The sequence below is a fragment of the Pungitius pungitius genome, chromosome 1 (assembly GCF_949316345.1).
Source record: "Pungitius pungitius chromosome 1, fPunPun2.1, whole genome shotgun sequence".
Classification (NCBI taxonomy): Eukaryota; Metazoa; Chordata; class Actinopteri; order Perciformes; family Gasterosteidae; genus Pungitius; species Pungitius pungitius.
This window is the reverse complement of record NC_084900.1, coordinates 33,071,631-33,089,340: the sequence shown is the minus strand read 5'-3', so window position 1 is coordinate 33,089,340 and position 17,710 is coordinate 33,071,631. Positions and strand designations below refer to the sequence as shown.

General features: G+C 45.0%; 1 protein-coding gene across 10 annotated transcripts in view; it reads left to right on the top strand.

Annotated features, from left to right (window-relative positions):
- Positions 1-17,345, top strand: part of hspg2 (heparan sulfate proteoglycan 2) — a 76,219-nt gene extending 58,874 nt beyond the window's left edge. For 6 of the 10 annotated variants that reach the window (XM_062565420.1, XM_037478125.2, XM_062565439.1 and 3 more), the window contains 34 exons: positions 857-992; positions 1,074-1,225; positions 1,431-1,575; positions 2,095-2,238; positions 2,826-2,960; positions 3,068-3,249; positions 3,433-3,628; positions 3,771-3,950; positions 4,032-4,292; positions 4,436-4,598; positions 5,134-5,231; positions 5,320-5,586; positions 5,701-5,813; positions 5,934-6,081; positions 6,185-6,301; positions 6,501-6,518; positions 7,794-7,878; positions 7,966-8,110; positions 8,210-8,312; positions 8,409-8,518; positions 8,614-8,722; positions 8,861-8,959; positions 9,048-9,269; positions 9,414-9,658; positions 9,750-9,921; positions 10,078-10,200; positions 10,624-10,686; positions 11,740-11,815; positions 12,022-12,100; positions 12,524-12,571; positions 12,914-12,984; positions 13,067-13,150; positions 14,159-14,262; positions 15,028-17,345. In XM_062565420.1, coding sequence (XP_062421404.1) covers positions 857-992; positions 1,074-1,225; positions 1,431-1,575; positions 2,095-2,238; positions 2,826-2,960; positions 3,068-3,249; positions 3,433-3,628; positions 3,771-3,950; positions 4,032-4,292; positions 4,436-4,598; positions 5,134-5,231; positions 5,320-5,586; positions 5,701-5,813; positions 5,934-6,081; positions 6,185-6,301; positions 6,501-6,518; positions 7,794-7,878; positions 7,966-8,110; positions 8,210-8,312; positions 8,409-8,518; positions 8,614-8,722; positions 8,861-8,959; positions 9,048-9,269; positions 9,414-9,658; positions 9,750-9,921; positions 10,078-10,200; positions 10,624-10,686; positions 11,740-11,815; positions 12,022-12,100; positions 12,524-12,571; positions 12,914-12,984; positions 13,067-13,150; positions 14,159-14,262; positions 15,028-15,200 — 4,566 coding nt within the window. In that variant the 3' untranslated portion in view covers positions 15,201-17,345. The remainder of the gene's footprint in view (positions 1-856; positions 993-1,073; positions 1,226-1,430; positions 1,576-2,094; positions 2,239-2,825; positions 2,961-3,067; positions 3,250-3,432; positions 3,629-3,770; positions 3,951-4,031; positions 4,293-4,435; positions 4,599-5,133; positions 5,232-5,319; positions 5,587-5,700; positions 5,814-5,933; positions 6,082-6,184; positions 6,302-6,500; positions 6,519-7,793; positions 7,879-7,965; positions 8,111-8,209; positions 8,313-8,408; positions 8,519-8,613; positions 8,723-8,860; positions 8,960-9,047; positions 9,270-9,413; positions 9,659-9,749; positions 9,922-10,077; positions 10,201-10,623; positions 10,687-11,739; positions 11,816-12,021; positions 12,101-12,523; positions 12,572-12,913; positions 12,985-13,066; positions 13,151-14,158; positions 14,263-15,027) is intronic. The other 4 variants (XM_062565416.1, XM_062565434.1, XM_062565424.1 and 1 more) reach the window with 4 other exon arrangements.
- Positions 17,346-17,710: the final 365 nt, after the last annotated feature.

Genomic DNA, 17,710 nt, shown 5'->3' with positions numbered 1-17,710 from the left:
AGTTTTTTTAATTACTGTTTAATCTATTTAGATTTCCGGGGCACTGCCTAGAGATTATTCTCAGTTCAGTCAAGTTAAGAACTGCTTGGCAATGCTTATGGAGTAACCTTAAATCAATGTATCCCAAACTGTCAATTCTAACTCTCCTGATGTTTCAAATTAATCATTAATCTTGTTTTAGAGCAAACTTTAATGATATCATGCGTAGTAAATTCACTGATTATGATGTATATGGGAAGACACTCCAGGTGAATACGGTAAAGGTCGCTATGAAACTCATACTAGTTGATTATCTACTTTAAGATGATTCATCTTATTTTTTAGATCTGAGGTTTAAAATATAGCCTTTATATGATGAAACTTGAATTTAGGAGAAATTACAGGTGCAAACAGTACAATAAAATAAGGATGCATGTTTTCTTTCCTCTGAAAGCAAAGTCTTTGCCTGGTTTGTCTTCCCTGAACAAATTATAACTCCACCAATCGTTGAAGAACTATCGACTGTCTTTGTGCACAGTTTTATGTTCAACATGGTGTCACAGACATCATGAATATAAAATCCATTCACACAGACGTAAGTGTAGAAATAACAGCTCTTTCCTTGTGTTAAAGATCTTCTTTTGTGGCGCTTCTGTGTTGCTATTAGCTTGTAATGTCTCCAATGTCATATTTGTGTTGTTTCAAGCGACATGAGACAGGTAAGTGATGCTTTGTCTTCAGCATATGACGTGGCTCTGTGTGTTTTTATGGTGTAAATGACCCTATTAATTGTAGTGCACAGTGCTGTTTGCCATGTCAGCCGTAAGGTTTTGATAGGCATCTAATCTCTCCACGTCCATCGGTATGTCCTCTCCAGGCTCGCATGGACCGCACCGACATCGGCACTCTGCTCATACCCAACATCCAGATGTCTGACTCGGGCACATACATGTGTGTCGGTAGCAACAGCATCGGCTCAAACAGCGCTCCCATTAGAGTCTCTGTGCTTAAAGGTGAGTCATCCGCCCTTTCCTCTTATCCGCTAACACGAGAGAAAACCCAAATTAGGAAGCACGTTGTCTGTGTTTGAGCAGGGGACCACAGCGCCTCGGTGGTCAGCGTCCAGCCATCTACAGCCGATGTGCTGGAGGGACAAAATCTTGAGCTCAACTGCTTCGCCCCTGGAAACCCACCTCCGCAAGTCACCTGGACGAAAGCCACCGGCCGGCTCTCCTCTAACCACCAGGTAATCACATGAAAAGTAAAAAAAAAATGCCGGCTTTCGCCTCACTTCCATCCCATCTGAATACTGATTCCTACAGGCAACATGGGAACGTTACTATTGTGAGATATTATTTTCCCTTTCTGGAGGTAGTTTTAGCGGATGCTAGTAGTATTATTTTACTTAGTTTTCCTGTTAGCTGAAGTAAAGGGACCTCATTTGCTTGCAGGTCGTGGGCAGTCAGCTGCGTATCCTGTCGGCCACTCCAGAGGACTCAGGGGAGTATGTCTGCCGGGTGAAGGTCAACCCTGGAAACACAGGATCTCACGTCCAACCGGCCTCTGTGTCGGTGTCCGTCACTTCAACTTCCTCACGTGAGTTGGTCAAACACGTTAGGCCTCATCCAGGTGGTACATTGTCCGTCTTTCAACGGAATAGAAACAAAGGGCCAATTTTGATATTTCCTATTTTTTTCCCCGTTTTTTTTAACTTTAATTAAACATGACAGTTTTTGAGTTACATTTCATGTTAATTACAGCAGATGTCAGCTTCAGTCAGAGGCTGGGAGAAATACATCGAGGGAAGGGCATTACATGGCTGGGATTTGTTCTCACACTGCCTCGCTTCATGGATTTCCTCCAGTGTAGCCCAGTGTGATCTCACATCAAATTTTCCTTGCTACGGTCCCATGATCTCATCTTCATTCACTCTTGCCTCAAATTCAGGATTGTTTGAAATACTTAACCGCTCCCAGTGAAGACCATACCCTCGTTGAATAGTCATATGTTACTTCAGGTTTCCGTGAACTACAGTCATTTATTGGAAATGTGATTGTAAACAGCAACGTTCTAATAAAATATGTCAGGAGCCTAAAATGCTGGTTGCTGCTGCAGGTCTTCAGAGTCCAATCATCGCCATTGAGCCCCACATCACTGCAGTGAGTGTTGGGGAGTCGGCCAGCTTCAGGTGTAAAGTGTATAGTGGAGCCCAGCCTGTCCGACTGGAGTGGAAACTGGCCAGCAACCAGCCGCTGCCAGGTAACAACCACACACACACACTGAGTTCTGATTTTATGATGTCATTATATTCATGCTATTACAGCCACAATCCACCCATGAATCACTCTTTTGTTACTTCATCTAACGATTTTTTTTCAACATGGTTTTCGAAAATGTATTTCCTGCAGACTTGCATTGAGTAGTTTTGCAGTAAGTATTGCATGCCATTGAGCCCAGCACGACTTGATGGTCTTAGGTCCAAGGGTGACTTGGACCTAAGACTGAAAGCTACTCAAAATGTCCAGTCTCACTATACTCAATATACGCCAACAATAGCCTTCCATAGAACTGAGGGAATCAACAGACACAAAAACATTGGATCACATACTTCCCACAATGCAACTGATGAGCAGTTTTCATTACACTCCTCATATCTATATGCCCTAATATACTTTTAAACTTTCTGTATAACTTTAAATTACACAGCAAGTGGATCTGAATAATGCTTACCACGATGAGTAAACTTAACATTCAAGTACAAGATCGTTGAACTGCTCCGGCTCAGACTGATAATGTACCAATTTAACTAGCACTAAATAAAAAAGCTTTGCTACTCTGATTTACAGACAATGTTAAAGTTGGCCCCGATGGTTCTGTTGTGACCATCACCAACGCCCGTCCCATGAACCACGGTGCCTACCGCTGTGTGGCAAGCAACCCGTTCGGCATCACCCAGAGCATTGTGTCTTTGATCGTCAAAGGTAGGCCAGAGTTTGGTCTTCTCACAACCATACAACTCTAAGGCAAGGCTCCCCCCTGGTGGCTGATTAGGATACGGAGTTATAGTATTTTGCATCTGTGCCCTCAGAGTCTCCTGTGGCCACTGTCACCCCAGCTGGACCTCTGCGTATCCGGGTGGGTGAACCCATTAACCTGGAATGCCAGGCATCCGGAGAGCCCCGCCCCTCGGTCTCATGGCACAGGCTGGACAGGAACCGCAAGACCATGCTGAGCAGCCCCGTGCCCATGGAGTCCAACGCAGTCATGCAGGTGATGTGTCCGACGAGGAAGATCTGTAGAACAGTTTGTTATCCAACACGTCTGTGTTGCTATTATGCAGATTTTTCACGACAGGTTTAAAGCTTCAAATCATGTCAAATCATTTCAGCTTTTTTTCGTTCTGACATTGTGTCATTTTGTATGGTGATGTTCATGTTTTTCTTCCTTGTGCAGATACTAGTGGCACGCCCAGAAGACAGCGGCACCTATATTTGCACGGCTCGCAACAACGAGGGCACCACTGAGACCAGGGTGGAGGTTGTTGTCGAGGGGGGCTCCCAAGTGCCCGCCGTACCCCGGGCCTCCGTTCCCGAGACGCTGATGGTTGTGGTGGAAGGGCAGACTGCGACGCTGCGCTGTGAGGCTCACGGTAATGATGGCCCGAAAATCCCATTCAATCAGCTGGGATTCACTTTTTGTCTTGCAGATCGAAGATGTCTGAAGATTAAAAAATATATATATTTTATCATAACATATTTTCATCTTCATTTAAGCAAACTTTCTGCCTCTAGGTTTCCCTTCCCCGACGATCACTTGGTCCAAGCTGCGCTCTCCTCTGCCCTGGAGACACAAGGTGGTGAAAAACAGCCTGGTGCTGCCCACGGTGGGCCGCCAAGACTCCGGAGAATACATCTGCACTGCAACCAACAACATGGGCACCACTGAAGTCACCGTCATGCTGGATGTAGAGAGTGAGTGCTGCGCTTCCGTCGTTGGCTGTCATTTTGTTAAAGTCAGTGCGCAGCGTCTCATTTTGTAATGTATACCCCTAGCGCCTCCTTATGCCACCTCCATGCCCGACGATGTGGCCGTGCGGGTCGGGGAGGTGATCAGGTTGCAGTGCCTTGCGCATGGCACTCCTCCCCTGACCTACACTTGGACCAAGCTGGACGGAAACCTGCCTCCGAGGGCCCAGGTGAACGGGGGGGATCTTCAGATCAACCTGGCTACCGCTGGGGATGCTGGGAGCTACAAGTGCGTGGCCAGTAACAAAGTGGCCAACAGCGAAGTGATCGCTAAAGTCACCGTCACATGTAAGTTTACTGAAGATATTGTGTCATGTGTCGTTATCGATATGGATGCAGATGGAATTGCTTGACAAGTCTGCTGTGAACCACATATGAAAGAAATGCATTTCTACAAGAGCAATAATTTTCTCGATCCTTCCCATCCGCAGCTCCTTTAGCAGTGCGCGTGTCGCCCCAGGTGGAAGTGAAGGCCCAGGGCAGTGCTGTGGAGTTCACTTGTTCTTCAGCTGGCGGTATAGAGACCAAAATTGAGTGGCTGAAGGAAGGAGGAGCCCTGCCACCGAACCACCACATCAAGGACGGGGTGCTCAGGTGACTCATACACTCTCATTGCTGCCTGTTGGTTGAAACAAGCTCTGAATGAAAGAACCAAATTTGAGCAACAATTTACACATAATATGGACTTTAGGTCAGATAATACTTGTACCAGCCTGTCTGTGGATCTCGTCACTGGCATGACATTTTTTATAGGCTGAATGATTTGCAAGAACCCTGTCGTTGTTATTGACACATTGCACATTGTGGTATCGATTTCCAGCCATGATTTTGGTGCTCTAGCACAGCAGGAAGATAACCAGCGTGTGGGATTAACTCCAGAGAAACTACACTGCCTATTCCTCCTCTCAATAAAGGAACATGTTTGTGCCTCCTTGATAATTTTTTGAAATGTCGCCAAGGGAATAAGCTGCCAGGCTTCGGGTCATTTTTAATGGGATGCGTTGACAAACAGAAAAAAGGATTCACCGGACCCGGATCCTTGAATGGCTTTAAGCATTCAATGTCCCTACACGTTTTAGGCATAGTGTGCCTTAGGCAAAGTAAAGTGTTTCATCGAATCTCTCTGTAGGATTGAGAACCTGGAGCAGAGCAATGAAGGCGTTTACATCTGCAGAGCCAGCGGTGTGTACGGTCAGGCCCAGGACACTGCCAGGCTGACCATCCAAGGTCTGCCAACATCCACGGATGACACACCAGTTCACGCCCCGCTCTCATCAGAGCCCGATAAAACCCGCTGCCGTTCTCCTTTCCTCAGCCCTGCCGAAGGTGATGATCAACGTGCGCACCTCGGTGCAGACCGTGATGATCGGGAACTCTGTGGAGTTTGAGTGCCAGGCCGTCGGTGACCCGGAGCCCACGGTGCGGTGGAGTAAGGTCGGTGGCTCTCTGCCCGCTCACATCGTGGTGAAGGGCGGCATGCTGAGGATCGACCGAGTGACGGAGGCCGACGCCGGGAAGTACCGCTGCACGGCGACCAACGACGTGGGCTCGGTCCAGTCTCAGGTGGTCCTGAACGTCCAGTGTGAGTGCGAAAGGGGAAGAGAGCGAACTCTTCTGTTACACACAGAGCCTCGTCCACTGGTGCATTTTACAGGGGGGGCACCGCTGATTTAAACCCTTTTGCCTGTTTGCATAGCCCTTCCTCAGATTGCCGCGCTGCCAGAAACCACGGAGGTCACAGTCGGGTCTGACGCCGTCTTGCCCTGCGTGGCCTCAGGGTACCCTGCACCCGAGATCAAATGGTCCAAGGTAACCAAGATACCTCTATTTTTGTGACTCATTGTTAAGGAACTCTATTAAATGCCATTCGATGTCAATATACTTAAAAGGATAGACCTTTTTGTTGATGCTCATTGTGTCTGTTTCTAGGTGGAAAAAGAGCTTCCGCCAAAGTGTTTCCAGGAGCACAACGTGCTGACGGTTCCTGGCGTCACCCATGACGATTCAGGGATATACGTGTGCACAGCCTCTAACAAACAGGGAAAAGTGGAAGCCTTTACTACACTTCAAGTTCACGGTCAGTCCGCGGTGTAGAGAGCACGGTGCGAAGGAACCGTTTGGAGGATCAAATGCACCGTGTGCTGTTTCTAAAAATCGATGATGTGTCCTTTTTTTTCCAGAGAGAGTGATGCCGTACTTTGCCCAGGAACCCTTGTCCTACCTCACCCTGCCCACCATCAAAAATGCCTACAAGGCTTTCAGCATTAAGATCAACTTTAGACCTGATAATGTTGATGGTAAGAAATTTCAACCTTACATTTGCCTCACAGTCAAATCAAAGGGTTTATACATTTTCGACTTTTCTCTTGTTGTATCTTGCAGTGTGTTTTCTGCCTCTAGTACTTTGTTGTGTACTACGTCCATCATATTTCCTTGTGTATAACTTAACTGCGTCTTGTGTCCCCTCCCTCTCGGCCTCACCAACGCGGTGGGTAGGTCTCATGTTGTACGCTGGTGAGTCTCAGTGCTTGAGAACCACAGGAAACTACAGGCTGATGCCGGCAGCACTGCTTTTTGCCTCCGGCCTTCTCTCACATTGTGCATCTAGCTCAGAGCTGATTTAGGGGCTGTGAAAGAGATGTGCAACAAGATGGTGCATGTTTTCATTTTGGCTTTCATTCCACCTTTTATGAAACCACATTGTCTTCAGGATAGCTTGGTTCCAAATCTTGTGCTTTTACGACCCCATCAGCTTCTACACTGTCCACACAGAAGCCCCGCTGCTTAAAAACACAGTTGCTGTGCGCTGGAATTGTTAAAAGCTACATACACATTTCTGAAAAGTTCTGAAAATAGTGGGAGCCACACAAAGTCAAATTGCTTTTGCAAAAAAAAAAAAGACATGGCTTCTTTTATCCCATGCGGCTTTGGTGCTGGAACAAGACAGCATCATGTGTGAACACTACAGTAAATATTTGAAAAATTTGAGGAAAATGTATTATGCTTGAGATCTACTAGTTTGAAATGATTTGTGCTGTTTGGATTTTCATCACATTCCACCCTTCAGGTGACAAACAGCCACAAACCGGCCATGAATGTATCGCAGAAGCTATTTGAAATGCGCTTGGCTCCTCAAATGTGTGAAAGTGCATCGTAAACATGAGAACATTAATGTACGCATGTCTGAACTTACTTTACACTTTAAAAAAAAATCTTCTTTGGGTTGCACATTCAGGCATTCAACTTTCAGAGATGACATAGATGGAAGTGTGAGAGGGCATGTTCCCAGTTCCCTGTGAGCCTCTGCGGTTCGTACGAAGCATGTGTTCCCAGCATGTGCAGCCCAGTGATGCCTAGAGACGAGGAAAGGTCGTGACCTGGCTTTGGTTGGCTTTGAACCTGCCTCACCATAGCATGCTGCCTACCGTCCAGCTTTTAAAGAATACCCTTTATAGATGACTCCGTACCTAAGATATTCCATCCTAACAAGACACTTACTCTCATGTTAAGCCAAATATTTTGGTTTACCTAAGAGAAGGGTCTGCCAGTGGGCTGACCTGGTTATTGTTAGGGATGGATAAAAACAAAAAATCTTGAGACAAAACATGAAACACAGAAATGGTTCTACCTTGGGCTCAACATTTTGTTTAAACAAACTGGAAGATTCCAATTGTAAATAATAAAACTTCTAGATTCATTCACTTGCCAGGATGGGTAATATTTTAGGGCACACATTTCATATTTTTAGTTTGTACTAATTCCCCCCCTCATCCGGTTGTTGGGACGCAGGTATGCTCCTCTACAATGGCCAGAAGAAAACCACTGGAGCAGACTTCATCTCTGTGGGACTTGTGGGCGGCCGCTTAGAGTTCAGGTCAGTTTAGCTCGTCTTAAACGTCCTGCTGATTGACAGAAAGCCAGCGTGATGATCTTGCTGATGAAGGTTCGGATGCTGTCATAGGTTTGACGTCGGCTCAGGCATGGCCACCATACGCGATCCCACTCCCGTCAAACTGGGAGAGTTTCACACCGTTGAGCTGTATCGCAACCACACTTTGGGCTACATCATAGTCGACGGAGGGGAGCCCATCAATGGCAGCTCACAGGTACTTCAATGTTAATGTTAACTCCCACCTTCACATACGTGGGTTTGATTCATTAATGTGTGTAATTGTGTTTAATAAATGCACATATTCTGTCCTCAGGGCAAGTTCCAGGGCCTGGATCTGAATGAGGAGGTGCACGTGGGCGGTTACCCCAACTACACAGTCCTCGCCAAAACAGCTGGAATAAATACTGGTTTTGTTGGTAAGACGTCACTCTGTTTTACACCATGGAAAAAACATGGAATGGAAGAAAAAGCCCTATCGGCGTGACTTCTCATTTAATGTTGCTCCTGTGCAGGCTGTATCCGTCAGCTGGTCATCCAGGGTGAGGAGGTCATTTTCAAAGACCTCGACCGCAGCTCTACTGGTGTCACGAACTGCCCCACGTGCAAAGACCACCCGTGCCAGGTCGGTTGCTTCCATCCGCTTGATGCATTTATAGCATTCGGGGGTTTTGTTTAAATCCAAAGCAGACAGTTTACTGCTTCCGTGTCCTTATTCAGAATGGAGGAATGTGCGAGGACTCCGAAGCCAGCTTGTACAAGTGCGGCTGCCCCAGAGGATTCACAGGCAGCAACTGCCAGCACCACTCGTCCCTGCACTGTCACTCAGGTACATGGAGAATCGCCACCTGACCGCAAAGACCCGATCAAAGCAACCTGGATGTTTCTATCAACTCTATTCCATGTGCACCAAAGGTATTTTTAAAAAAGTGTTTCATGTCTGTGTTTTTGACTTTAATTCCCGCAGAGGCCTGCGGACCAGACGCCACTTGCATCACTCACGCAAGTGGCATGGGCTACGAATGCCGCTGCCATCTTGGCAAGTTTGGAAACAAATGCATGGGCGGTAAGAATGGAATTTGCTCTCTTCTACAAATCTAAGAATTTTAGCGAGATCTGAGATATTGGTACTGACGTTTGTTGACTTTCCCTAGGGGAATTGGTGACCACTCCGTTATTTGATGTCGAGGAGTCATACATTGCGTATCCTCCCCTGACCAACGTTCACGACGACCTGCGCGTTGAGCTGGAGTTCAAGCCCACGCAAAGAGATGGCCTGATGTTTTTCTGTGGAGGGAAGAAAATGAAGGTGGAGGACTTTGTAGCAATCTCCATGGTGGAGGGACACGTGGAGTTCAGATATGAACTGGGCTCAGGTAAAGTATCCACACAAATCCTTTGTAGTTCTCCTTAGAACAATATCCTGTATGCTTTTGTAAATGAACATTATTAGGATTCTTGGTACGGTTAGAGTTAGAGAGGCTCAAATTGAGACAGCCCTTTTTTTTTTTTTTTTTTAGGCCAAGCAATCCTTCGAAGTCCTGAGGCAGTGTCTTTGGGCCAGTGGCACAGGGTTGTGGCCGAGCGAAACAAGAGGGTCGGCCACCTCAGGGTTGACCAAGGCCCAGTGGAGAAAAAAACGTCTCCAGGAAAAGCCCAGGGCCTCAACATCCACACCCCCATGTACCTGGGCGGAATTCCCAACACGGACCTCCTGCCTATGCCTGCTAACATCAGCAAAATGTTTGTGGGGTGTATAGGAGAGGTGAGATATCGATGCTCAGAACGGAGAGGAAATGTAATGAATACTGTCCAGTGTTTGTTTTGCTTAAATGTGTCTGTGCTGCGTGCTGCAGGTGTCTATCAACAACAAGAAGGTGGATCTGTCCTACAGCTTCACCGACAGCAGATCCATCGGCAAGTGTGTGGACAACAGCCCCTGTGACCGCCGGCCCTGCCTGAATGGGGGCCACTGCATGACAAGTTTTGAGTACGAGTACCAGTGCCTCTGTAAGGACGGATTTGAAGGTTAGCGTCACCTGCTCTATATTTCTGGTTCCTGCCCAATGTCCACTTCATCATCATCGGCTTCAAAAAAGTTTGACTTGTGGGAGCATCAAAACATCAGGTGGAACTCGCCCTGCCTTTTCATTCCTGACCCCTAACCGGAATGTGACCCCGCAGGTGAGCGCTGTGAGGTGGTGAGAGACGTGTGCCAGAGCAACCTTCAATGCCAAGATGGTGGCATCTGTGTCAAGGGCCAGTGTGTGTGTGCACCCGGCCGCACAGGTCTAAACTGTGAAGAGAGTAAGTATTGACCAACCAGACAGCCGCGTGTATCACATTTTTGTAAGCCAGAAATTGTAGAAAGAATGGGAGGAAATGGTTTGGTTGTATGGCCGATTACTTATCATTTCAGTGGCCAATTTTGTCTAAAAGGAGTTCTGAAAAGCAAACCTCCAGATCTTCAAAGCGTTTCTCCCGCCGCTATCAAATGACTTCATGCACCTGCATCTCATGGACAAAGATAATCATCATCAAAGACTAGACCCACAACCAGAAATGAGCACACATGACTCACATTCTCCACAGTATGAAGCCCGTCGGACATCAGACGACTCCACAACCCCCCCCCCCCCGGCTTTGCACTGCATGCTGGGAGGGTTACACCTCAGTGATGGCTTTTGTTTTACCCCTGCACTCTCAATGCTATACATCCTGCACACACAGGTCAGGTCTCCAGCTTCCCCCTCCCCCAGGCCCTGAGGAATTTGGAAAGTAGCGATGAAAATGGTACAGTATCTCAATATTTCAGTCTGCCTGACCTGACCGTGACTAACAGGGGCCCATCTGAGCCCGAGGGGGCCCAGCGCCCCCCCCCCCCCCCCAAACCCGACCCAAACTGTCTGTTGCCTAACACGTGTTCGCGCATACCAAACATGCGTCTGTGCTCATCTGAAGCTCCTATGCCCATCATTGTATTGTCGGGAGAGGGGCGCTCTGCATCTGTAATAAAAGGTAACCGGATGCTGGGCTGTTTTTGGGAGATCGACTGGATCATGCTGCCAGACGTAAATGCGGAATTCCTCTTGTTTCTCTTTCTTCCCTGTTGTCATGTCAGTGCCTGTACGATGGAAGCTTATAATCTTATTGTCTTCTCCCTCAAGAATGCCTAAGATAAACAGTAACACTTGTCCTTCTCTATATCAAACCATTAAATCTGTTGCACACACTTATTCTGTTACTAACACCTTTCTCTCTGTTGAAAGCGCAGTGTGATGGTGTTTGGGTGAGATGAGATGCACTTCGAATATAGGTGCTCCTGCATGGACCCGTGGTGTGCGTTCCGTTTGATCTCAGTGAAAGTTCAGAAATGGTGAAGCGTGTGAGCAACATTGGACTGTCAGGTTTTTGCATCATGGAGCCTGGTTTGGGCATATCGAAGAGTTTTGCCGTTTGTAATTGTAATTGTCTGTGACAGTATGTATGACAGTTTAGCGGAAATGAGCAGTAAAGTCAGCAGTGAAGTCATCAGCCACCAAGCAACTTGTCATAAAACATCCACTTGTATTGCTTATGAATTCAATGTTCATTTGACAAGATGAACAATGTGTTATGTCTTTATTTGAGAAGTTGCATGGTCTCGTTTTAAACACCACAAACACATAATATACATATTTCTAAGGGATTTCGGAGATGTCTCTGACTGATATGTAACTTCTGTCTCTGGGTCACTTCCTCCTTTTGCCACTGGAGGGCACTACAGCAGTGAGAATGAAAGTCCACAGGGGGCTCATAATTATTTAAATAAAATTTTAATGTGTATTTACTGTATTCTTTTTCTAGATTCACCCTACCAGTATGCAGCTCATTTCCATGATGATGGATACATTGCCCTTCCTAAATCTGTCTTTCCGAGAAGGTAATTAGTTTTACTTTTTAACACTGTTTTAACAATTATAGCCCATTGTTTTTTAAATGGTTCTTGTACACCGTTGGAGTACTGCAGGGAGTATGGGAGATTTAGTATTTAATTAAAAAAAAAAAGATTGTGAACCTGTTTAAACCCACAAAACTGATGTAACAATGCATCATTGGTCCAAATAATTACCATTTCTGCTGTATCAGTGCTCATGACTCACCAGAGACAATCGAACTGGAGATCAACACGAGCTCCTTTGAGGGCCTGATCCTGTGGCAGGGAGTGGTGAGTCCTGCTCTTGCCTTCAGACTTACTAACAGTACTGGATCAAGGTTATTCCAAATCTTAAAACGGATACTTGTGCATTCCCTTTTACAATTTTCATACTCACCCTAACATGTCTATGGCACTTAGGAACTCTTAATTCATCACCATTGCCTCACCTTTTTAAAGACGTGATGCTCATTAATGTTGTCGTAGCGTTCGGCGAGTTTTGTGTCCTCTTTGCTTAGGCGTCAACAATAATACATCTCTTACACATTACTGAATTCTCTTTCATTTCAGTGTTCACTGTTTAATTCATCCTTGTCCCCCCCCCCCCCCCCCCCCGAGGCTGAGACATATTTGGGCATGTTGGCTACAAGTCTCCATCTCACACCACTAAATAAATGCATGTTGCTTCTCTAACTCACCCTCCATTTTCCTCAGGAGACCAATGGCGCACGCAATTTGCGAAAGGTGCATGCTAGTAAAAAGGTATCCACTCGAACACAAGACACTGGTTATTTATTTTGCATGTTTCACACCATATGCTTTTCATTCACATGTTCGATGGTTTTATAAGACACTAGTGGAGAATCCCCACATTTGAAACGACAAAGTGTTTGTTTTGCACGATTCTTCCTACTGACACTGTTTTTTTTTGCCCTGAGGCCTTAAGTCACACTTCTACAAACACAGTCGGGAGCAATCTGTCTGCGTGGCCTCATGTTTGCTTTTGTAACAGTTGGTGCGAACAACCACCAAAGCTGTTCAATGATTCACGGCATTCGATCCCACAGCATTCTTTCCCCCTGCTGACAAAACATGTATTTCCAGGAACATGGAGAACACGGCAAAGGCAAGGACTTCATAAGCCTGGGTTTGCAGAACGGACACCTTGTTTTCAGGTGACTGAGCCGAATTACCTGGTGCTTCTGTGTCAGCGCTTATTAATGTCGCACTAACGCTGACGGTTGGTATGATCTCCAGTTACCAGTTGGGCAGCGGAGAGGCACAAATCTTGTCCCGGAAAGCCATAAATGATGGAAGATGGCATAAGGTCACAGCAGTCAGGTATGTTTGCATTTATGTATATATACGTACTCACGTAAAAAGAGCTTGGTGACTTTGGACCCTAGTGATAGCTGTGTTGTTTTACGAGATACGCCTACATACAGTGGTATGAAAAAGTTTGGGCACCGCTGATCATTTTCAAGATTTTCCTTTATGCATCATTGGTTGTTCGGAACAGCAATTTCAATTGAATATATCATATAGCAGACAAACACAGTGATATTTAAGAAGTGAAATGAAGTTTATAGGATTTACAGAAAGTGTGCAATAAATACTTCAACAAAAGTAGGCAGGTGCATAAATTTGGGCACCCCAACAGAAAAATTACATCAATATTTAGTAGATCCTCCTTTTGCAGAAATAACAGCCTCTAAACGCTTCCTATAGTTTCCAATGAGGGTCTGGATGCTGGTTGAAGGTATTTTTGACCATTCTTCTTTATAAAACATCTCCAGTTCAGTCAGGTTTGATGGTTTCTGAGCATGGACAGCCCGCTTTAAAACAGACCACAGATTTTCAATGATATTCAGGTCTGGGGACTGAGATGGCCATTCCACGACGTTGTACTTGTTCCTCTGCATGAATGCTTTGGTAGAATTTGAGGTCATTGTCTTGTTGAAGTATCCAGTCCCGGCGCAACTTCAACTTTGTCACTGATTCTTGGACATTGTTCGGGGGAATCTGCTGATACTGACTGGAATCCATGTGACCTTCGACTTTAACAAGGTTGCCAGTAGCTGCACTGGCCACACAGCCCCACAGCATGATTTCACTTCTTAAATATCACTGTGTTTGTCTGCTATATGATATATTTAATTGAAATTGCTGTGCCGAACAACCAATGAAACATAAAGGAAAATCTTGAAAATTATCAGGGGTGCCCAAACTTTTTCATAACACTGTATATCAGCTATTATCAATGAACTGCGTGCACAATCTTCTCATTTGTCTCTGTGTGACCAGTGCTTATATGTGTGTGTCGCCTCATGTTTTTTCCTTTTGTTACAGAACTGGAAAAAACGGATACATCCAGATTGATGGCGGCGCCGAGCTCTCTGGACAGTCCAAAGGCAGAAGCCTCATGGTCAACACCAAAGGCAGCGTATACCTCGGTGTGTGAATTGAAAGCTCGGAGGCCCAAAACTGACGACTTAAAGAAGGGTTATGTTTGGATGCTAAAGTTCATTTGTGGATTACTTAACATTCAGACATCTTGCTCCTTGGTGCTCTCGATTTTAAATCACGATGTCGGGCTCTTTGGTCCATGACTGCCGGCCGGCGCTCACCAGCCCAAACCCTAATTCAAAAGGAGCAGGACTAAAATAGAATCTTTATAGTTTTCCTTTAACTGTTAATCTGTTGAACTGTTTAACTGTCTAAGAAAGAACGACTGTGTGGTGACTCATTTCACAGAAAACACTGTGTAAGTGGCCAATACATTGAGCGCCAGACTTTTTAATGAGCTACCTAGCTGAACTGTTCTTCATAAAACTACTGCTGTAACACATGTTAGCCTGCAAGCTAACACCAGCGCAGTTAGCTAGCTGACGCTACTTGGACACAGACACTATTTCCTCTTTCAATGACATCATCTCCAGCTTTACACATGCGTCTGTTTTCTTCATCAATAACCAAGATGGAAATCTGTGCTTTGGTAAGTTTAGCTTCCAATGTTTTGGTTAAGCTAGCAGTCCACACAATGGAAGTATCTACCTCATACTATTTTCAAACTGTTCTTCACTTCAGAAGTGGAAAATGCAACCTCAAACGCTTCGTTTTTTGGCAGTTCTTCCAGATTCATAGATGCTGTGTGGGTCCAAATGACCAAGGAGGAACGTCCTCCCTTACTTTCCCTCCTCCTCCTCCCCCCGCCACAGGTGGAGCCCCAGACATGGCTGCCATGACAGGGGGGAAGTTTTCGTCTGGAATGACCGGCTGCGTGAGGAACTTGGCCATGATGAATGCCCGGCCGGGACAGCAGCCGGCCCAGGCCATCGACCTGCAGACCCACGCAGCCCACGGCATCAACGTGATGCCATGCACGTCATAGATCTCTGCACACACACACACACACACACACACACACAGACTATGGAGTTAAGTCACGCAGACACAGCAGACGCACACAGAGAGACTTGGTGCTTCGCTGCTACCAAAAAAATGCAGAGACGACACAACAGGATATCTTTCTCTATGTGCAGAAAAACCAAAAAAATAGAGTGAAACCATGAAACGACATTAACAAGTTTTCTCCTACTCTGTGGTGTATTCTCAATGAAGGACAATTAAAGAGTCAAGAACCAAAACAGCTTATATACTTCCAGCAGTAGTTTAGCCATGAAAAGAGTAAGACTAAAACATATTAGGCTTTCTACGATGGGTCAGATCCTATGGAGTTGGAGATGTTTTTACAGCACTGAATTTTTTATTTATATACATATAAATATATTATATGTGTGGGGGGGAAACATGCAAACTAACCATAACTGCTCTTCAGCTTCCCTAGAATTTTTTCTGGGTTCTAATAATGTGTGTCCAGGGCTTTGTATAGGTCTAACTGTATTCATACTTGACAATGTTAAGGCCTTCTTTCTTCACTTCTGTAGAGGAACTTTTTTTTTTCTTCCGCACGTGAGCATGCATTTACAGTCTTTTACAAATTATTGAGGGATGAGGGCGCATGGTCACACGCAGCCTCGGTACACAACTCAGGTCGTCCAATACCAATTAATAACCACAAATGTTACATACCGCCGCTTTGACTCTGCCGATCTCTTGCTTTGCAAGTCCTTCACAGCGCTTTAGGGTCCTCTGTGTCTGTATTGGGGGGTTTTTTCATGACAAAGATAGAAACTATGGTGCTAATGTCAGAAGTAACGAAACAGCATGCTGTCTGTCAAATGTGCTGTAGAGCAATTCACCTTTGTTAATATATTCATGGCGTTTGAGGTTGATTTGCTGAAGAATATGGCATGATTTGTTGCCTCCACAGCCATATTTGATTGAGTAGATCCAGTGATTTGATTGAGCGGAAGCAGTAATTTGCAATTTCTGTGCCAAAGAGGTCAATATCTGGAGGAAATGAGGTGAATACTTTTTGTTGGTTATGTATGCTTAAGTCCCTTCCATTTCTCATAGGTCACCATACTTTAAGCCACAGTACGTGTGTGTGTGTGTGTGTTTACCTGTGACTGTGTAATCCTCAGAGCTGCATTAACCTATTGCTTTATTTTCAAGTTTGGTGGCTTTAGCAATGCAGTAAGCTACAAAACTGAAGAAGAAGGAGATGCATCTGCAGCAAACAGCAGTATCGGACACAGTTGGGATAGTGTGTTTGATGGTGTGTGTGGGAATGCAGCGGAAGCCTCGTGCAGGTGCTGCGACCAGTTGTGTAGCTCGGGTTTAGTTTCAACCACACCACAAAACGGCAACGGGGGTTTCGCAAACCTTTTTTCTCAATTCTTTAAGCTTAAAATATGTGCATTAATATCCTTTATACAATTGAAATGAGCACTATCCTTCCTCTTAGAGTTGACTCATTTTTATTTATTGTTTTGCGTTTTCTTTCTCTTCTTTCTCTCTATTTTCTCTCTTCTGGTTATTGTGTATTGCCTCCCACATACCCTTGTTTTCCCCATCATGTTTGAGTTTTATTATGCCCCCCCCCCGCCCCCCCAGGAAGTTCATCAAAAAACCTCAATGAAATTCCATGAAAAGGTTAATGCATAAAACTCTGAACTGATTGGTCAGAAAGTTGGAAACAGGTTTTATTATTCACTCAACGAAAGAAATTGTAGGCTTCAAATTCAGCACATGTATTATATATCTATGCAGAAAGTTGTCATCATGTCGATGTTGATGTAGATGTGAACATGTGGATTAAATGGAGCCACGCTTGTGGTCCAGATTTAGGACAGTGAAGCAGAGAATGATGGTGTGTAAGCCCCTTGTTGGATGCCTTTTGTGTATCTGCTCTAAAACTGAATTTTCATATATACACTGTACACTGTACCATTGCAATGACTGGTGCACTTGTAGTAATGATGGACAATTTTTATTTTTAAATTTGTTTTGCTTCGAAAATGCCACGGCAAAAAAAGGATAACTTGAATGAAAGTGTACCATATGAAATGTTTAAAAGATGCTCCCCTTGCTTTTGGTGTTTCTTAATTAAAAACAAAATTCATGTACTATTTTTTTTTATCTCCTGAGTTTTCCTTTTGGCAGGTCTTAATTTCTGTGTTTGGCTCAACGCTGACTGATTTGGTTTAGATGGATCATTTTTGCCACAAACCACGTCATTGTTCCCATATAATCCATTGTTAAGGTAATCGTTAAGGTCATCCTGTCCCCGAGGAGGGGCCAACTAGTCCATTAAAAGAGTTGAGATCCAATGTTCCCTTGTAGAGGTTACACCCAAATCAGGTTTCTAACACTAAAACTGTCCCACCGGTACAGTGAGCATTTTACAGTCTTCTGCATTTATTAACGAGTGCATTCATTTATTAATACATGTTGCATTATGTAAAATGAATGTGCTGCAATAACAACAACGAGGTG